Raw genomic sequence first — 6,356 nt, 5'->3', positions numbered from 1 at the left:
CGTTAACCCTAAAAAAAGTTAATAAATGGGCTTAGCATTAATATAAGAAGAAAAAACATTAATCTTTACTCTATCATCTCCCTCTTCTAAATCTATAACCTAATGAATTTTAACTTTCTTTCCCACCACCCACCTCTTTAATACCTTTTTATTCACCTTCTTCAAACTCTAAAACTCTAAAACTAACCCCTTCAATTGAGAAAATTTAATATTTTGACAAAGTTGTATGTACGTAAGTGGTTGAGTTTATGTTAATATGTCGTTCTTGTTTAACATACAAAAAAAGGGACATATTGAGAATAGGATCGTAATTTCTGGCAGCCACCATAGAGAGAGAAAAAAAGAAAGAAAATATGTGTATCGCCAAATTTGTAGTGATGAAGAATTTGTTGATCCTTTTTCTAGTATCCGTTAGTCCATTTAACATGATAAGTTAAGAAGATTTTTTATGATCGAAAATGATATTCTTTTGTCGTCCACTTTTTATTTTGATATTATTTTTTGTTGAAGTTTGATGAGATATTTTGATTTAGAGACTTTGTTAGGCTTTGTGAGATTTTATGCTTGAGTTTTGTTTGATTGCTAAGAATTTGGTATAGAAACTTTAAAAATGGGTGTATCAGTATGAAAGAAAAAAAATCAATTTAAATGAATGACATTAATAAAACTCTTGAAAGTTTATGCGTATTTTTGAAATGAGTACTAACAATTTTCATCTATATATTAATAATATGAGTATTTTTGAACTTTTATTTGAAAGTTAAAGATTACCATTGATCTTTTTGAAAGTCTCATACTACTTTTGAAATAAAATACTAACCATTTCCGTTCAAAACTAATTGCATGATTAGTTTTTAGTTTTTTTTAAAGTCTAAAAGTATTATTGAAATTTTGAAACAAAATAAAAGTTGTATTTTAAATGATTTAGCTCATTCATTTTGGATTTCTAGAAGCATAGGGGTCATTTGGCAAATTCTTCACAACTATTGGGGTCTTTTTGTGATTAAACTTCCAATTGGGGCCAAACTTCAAATACACCCTTCTTCCACAGACTATACTTTTCTTCACAGAACGACTGGAAAGGAGATCTCTGAGATCTCTCTCGGACTGTGCCACTTCGTAAAACCCTAACGCCATGTCGAAATCCTTGGTCGCCTTTACGCTAATCGCTCTTCTTCCATTTCTCTGCCTTGCCTTCTCCCCCGAGAATCCAACAGATCGCAAAGTCCTTGTCTTACTCGATGACTTTGCCATCAAATCTTCACATTCTTTGTTCTTCAAGTCCATCCAGTCTCGAGGTTTCCACCTCGATTTCAAGCTCGCCGATGACCCCAAGATCGCCTTGCAAAGATATGGACGCTATTTCTATGATGCATTGATCTTGTTTGCGCCAACAATCGAACGTAAGCCTTCGTTCATTTCGTCCTCTGTAGGCGTCGTTTTGGAATTCTTGTATTTTTTTTATGCTTCGTTTTGGAATTCTTGTATTTTTTTTCTTTCCCATTTGGAAATTGGAGACATTGGGTCAACTGGGTTTTCAGTTTTTTGGAATTTTATTGATTTTCAGTTCGTATGCTTCGAGATATTCCGAATTACTCGTAATGGATTGCATTGGAATTGTGGTAATTGTTTAAGTTTTCATTTATCGGGTTTTGTAGGCTTTGGGGGATCCGTCGATCCTGCTGCTATACTGGATTTTGTTGATTCGGGCCATGATTTAATTCTTGCTGCTGATTCTAATGCATCTGAGTTGATCCGAGAAATTGCCACTGAATGTGGTGTTGATTTTGATGAGGTTGGTGGATATCTAGAACATGTTACTTTTTTATCTGTTGCATAATTGTCAACCCCCTACGAGAATGATATTTCTTGCTTCTGTATAGTGTAAAAAGATTCTACTGGAACTTTTCTTTTTGATTATTATTATTATTATTTTTTTTTTACAATTTCCATGAGCAGATGTATTGTCTATTCTTAGTGCTGTTATTTTTAATTTTTGTCAACAATCCGCTGCTTTTCTGTACTTCATATACTTATATGAGAAATATTCTGCCAAAGGATCCAGCTGCTGTAGTCATCGACCACACCAGCTACGCGGTATCAGAGACTGAGGGTCATCACACATTGATTGCTAGTGACGATTTGATCAAGTCTGATGTAATTGTGGGAAGCCAGAAAATTGAGGCAAGTAATATATATATATATATATATATCTTTTCATTTTTGTTTTATCACTTTAGGTCTTGAATTCTTCCATTTTACTAACTCTATTTTGTATTTGTAATTGTCATTGTTGTAATAATTCTTTTTTCTAATTACCCTTTGGATGAATGTTCCACACAGGCTCCTGTACTTTTCCAGGGGATTGGCCATACTTTAAATCCTGCCAATAGCTTGGTAAGATACTTGGATAGTGTTTACTTTACAACTTCTTTATTGAATGTGTTCTAATTAATGCTTCAGGAAATTACTACATAACTCTGGATAGGTGTCACCAGTTTTATGTATTAAGCTCTCTTCTCTTATTCTTTAGGTGCTAAAAGCTCTCTCAGCATCTCCCTCAGCGTATTCTGCCAACCCAAAGTCCAAGCTATCAAGTCCTCCACAACTAACTGGATCAGCCATCTCTCTGGTTTCAGTCATACAGGTCTATTTTCTTTTAAGTACCTGCTTTCCTTTCTATGGATCTCTGTTAATAGTTTGTTTCTATGTTACTGGAGCATGAAGTTTGATAAACAAAAAGATGAAGTATTGAATAGGGAGCTTTATCATGTATGATTAGTTGAGCGACCTCTTGACTTTGAGGCTTGGGATTAATTCTAAAAAACTGAGGTCATTCAAGTATGAAATTTAACACCATTGGCATTATGTTCTAAGTTTTCTTTTGGTCTCCTAAATCTTTAAGGCCTCTCCTTTTTATCCATTTGACGGGGAGCAACCTTTGACTTTCCTTTAGATGTACAGATACTTTCTAGTTGTAATAATACATATTTCTAGGGATTAAAATATCATGCTGGCGCTGGCCTTACAGTTCTCTTATTATTATTATTTTTTAGGAAGAATTTACATTTCCTTCTATGTTGCAGGCAAGAAACAATGCCCGGATTTTGATCTCTGGATCATTAACTTTGTTTAGCAACCGGTAGGGAACACTTATAACTTATTTACCAGGAACAATCTTTATTTATTTTCTTCTTCTGCAGTCTCAGGATCTCTTGATACTATATGTTTTTCTCTGTTGTTTATAGATTCTTCAAATCTGGGGTGCAGAAGGCTGGAAGTCCAACCAAGTAAGTCAAGATGGCTGAACTAGATTGTATTAGTTGATAAAAACGTTCTTAGTTGTGTGGATTCGGAAACATCTAATCAGACTTTTTAAATAACTGTGATTCTTCTGATTAGTTATGGTTGATGTCTTGATAATCATTGTGAGTCCTGACATCTTAATGGGGATTGATGGCTGCTGTCTTTGATTTGTAAATTGAACTTGAATTGACCATCACTAGTAAATTTTTTTAGTTCAACCATTATATATATGTATAATATTATCTAATGGATGGTGGAAAACAATTATGAAGCTGCATCAATTAATAATGAATTGTTGGTTTGGTCCTCAACAACCTGGATTGAAATCTTTGGAGAAGAATATTGCTTGACCATTGACGAGAGTTTAGATCAGTTAGTAATTATTTTCTTATTTTCTTATTTTTTTTATTTTAAATAAGCAACAGAAAACCATTCATTCAAAAAAATCAGATCATTTCCCAATTGTTAGTAATTAGCATGCTTATGAACTGTTGAAGATACTTGTTGAAGAGATTATGTTGTGATAGCAGATATGATAAGTCAGGCAACGAGCAGTTTTCAGTTGAACTAAGCAAATGGGTTTTCCACGAGAGAGGTCATCTTAAGGTGAGGCATTTCTTTGGTTGTCTTACATACAACTAAAATTTAACTTTTTGGCATTTTCTACTCGGTAATGCATTTGTTCTAGAATTAGATTGTAGATGCTAATTCTAACTGCTACATCACAAATTGATGCTTGTATTTGTAGGCTGTTAATGTTAAGCACCACAAAGTTGGGGAAACTGATGAGCCAGCAATGTACAGGATTAATGATGAATTGGTAATTTTAATTTCAGAAAGGCTAAATACTTAACGAGATGGAAATATTTGAGTTCTTCTGACCTTTGGATTTTGTTTAAAGGAATATTCAGTTGAGATTTACGAGTGGTCTGGTAAGGCATGGGAGCCATATGTAACTGATGATGTTCAGGTGCAGTTTTACATGATGAGCCCCTATGTTTTAAAAACTTTATCGACTGACAACAAGGTATGATTTTATTTTTTATGATTGTTTTTTGCTTGATTTTTGCCTATGGATTTGATTGGACCCAAATATTTATAGCTACTTTCTCTTGTAGGGTCTTTATCATGCGGCCTTCAAAGTTCCAGATGTATATGGAGTATTCCAGTTCAAGGTTGAGTATCAAAAACTTGGCTACACTACCTTATCTCTGTCAAAGCAGGTAATGTTCGAAATTCATCTTGATGCATACTAATTATAGAGGGAATGTGCAAGTTGATGGATCCCATTATAGCTAGAAGTAAATTGTCATGTTTCTGTTGCCCCCATCAGTTTTGGAAATTATGCCACTTGCTCTTTGCATACGATGGAACTTGATCATTTTTTTCAAACTTACGTGTGCCTCCATGTGCGATACCTTTAGCACCTTGTTAGTATTAGGCAACCACACTAGAGCATTCACCTTAGTGTACACCATGCACATGGGTGAAGGTATTCATTGTTGGTTTCTTTAGTAGTTAACGTGGCAGGAATGTTTATGCTGTTCTTCTGATCGAGAAAATAAGATTAATCTGTTTTTTTTTTAAAGATAATCCTCCATATTAAGCAAAGAAACGAGAATGAGCTTACTTCGATGCCTAATATATTACTATCCAAGGCTTACGAATTCTATATCATTAGATTCTATAAAATTCCTCTTTCCTCTAAAATTTTCCAATTCGATCCATTACTCTTTGTGAATGAATATTTTGGCACAGGAGTCTATGCATCTACTCTTTTTACAAATTATAAGTGGCACGCTACACAAAACACCTTGTGTTGAAATATCTCCCCACTCAGCTTGGGATTCAGTTGAGAAGGCAGAAAATGTTGCTCCTATGCCATATTGTTTTGCACTTAGCATCACTGGCAAAGAAGCGTAGGAAAACTTCTGGTCTGTTATTAATCGTTCCTGTTTCTTGAATATTCTTATTTTGCAGATTCCAGTGAGACCCTTTAGGCACAATGAATATGAAAGATTCATTCCTACAGCCTATCCATACTATGGATCAGCATTTTCGATGGTATGACTCTTTTATGTATCTTTGAGACGTGTACGGGGAACTGACGGGCAGGGAGATTGGTTTTTATTTTTATTTAGTTATTTTTAAAGTACGACAACTGTGGGATGGGAGATCGAATCTCCTACTTCTAAGATGAAAGACCATGCCAATTACTGTTGAGTTAAGCTCATTTTGGCTTGGCCCTTTCCGTTAGAATACCTATTCCATATTTATGGTATCTTCATTTAATCACACCGGGTTTAGACTATACACAATCCATTTTTAGTTTCTAAAAAATTCGTTTCATTTCTTTGACCCAAATTCAAAAAATCGTCGGAAGAAAACAAAGATTACAAAACAAATAGGAGAGGTAATTAAGCTCATTAATCAATATCATAAAGATTTTTACATTATTTTTAATTGATATTCCAAGTTCTTAATATGCAATTATATGTTTTGAACTTAGTAAATCATTAGAATTAAATTGTGTTTGCAGATGGCTGGGTTCTTCATCTTCACTATTGTTCACCTATACAACAAGTAACCAACTTTGCAGATGCAATTAAGTCAATGTGAGGATGCAGAGCTTAGTTTTTTTTTTTTTTCTGATTTTGAATTATTATTTGAGCTCTACTTCTTTTGCGTACTCTAATTTTTGAATGTTGCTGCTAAAATTATAGATACTTTAGTCTTAGTGATTAATGTAGGGGAATGACAATTTTGTTGAGAAGCAGCTCTTGTTTTAACTATAGAATTATTCTATGTACAATGCATCACGTGGAAATTTTAATTTTTTTTTTTTTTATCTTTTCTTTTTTCAATAATTATAATGAAAAATTGGATTTTTTTTAGAGAATGAATTGGGAGATAAAGATTAAACCTTCAGAAATTTTAAATATGCGTGCTAATTATTCTTGAACAAGCTCACTTCAATTAAACATGTTTTAGATTTGTAATAATTTTGTTTTTTTTGTTTTGTTTATGCAAATATTTAACTAAATAGTACA

General features: G+C 33.4%; 1 protein-coding gene across 1 annotated transcript; it reads left to right on the top strand.

Moving 5' to 3' along the window:
• The first annotated feature begins 950 nt into the window (after window positions 1-950).
• On the top strand, window positions 951-6,154 carry DGL1 (dolichyl-diphosphooligosaccharide-protein glycosyltransferase 48kDa subunit family protein). The gene is made up of 13 exons (XM_039046988.2): window positions 951-1,403; window positions 1,659-1,795; window positions 2,059-2,184; window positions 2,344-2,397; window positions 2,534-2,647; window positions 3,087-3,142; window positions 3,249-3,290; window positions 3,837-3,912; window positions 4,055-4,126; window positions 4,208-4,333; window positions 4,425-4,529; window positions 5,287-5,370; window positions 5,846-6,154. Exons 1-13 carry the CDS (start codon window positions 1,136-1,138, stop codon window positions 5,891-5,893), a joined length of 1,308 nt encoding a protein of 435 aa, XP_038902916.1. The 5' UTR covers window positions 951-1,135; the 3' UTR covers window positions 5,894-6,154.
• The last annotated feature ends 202 nt before the right edge of the window (window positions 6,155-6,356 follow it).

Source organism: Benincasa hispida, chromosome 10, assembly GCF_027475165.1.
Source record: "Benincasa hispida cultivar pf3 chromosome 10, pf3_genome.v1.1, whole genome shotgun sequence".
Taxonomy (NCBI): Eukaryota; Viridiplantae; Streptophyta; class Magnoliopsida; order Cucurbitales; family Cucurbitaceae; genus Benincasa; species Benincasa hispida.
Note: the sequence above shows the minus strand (reverse complement) of the source record. Positions and strands in the feature narration are given on the sequence as shown.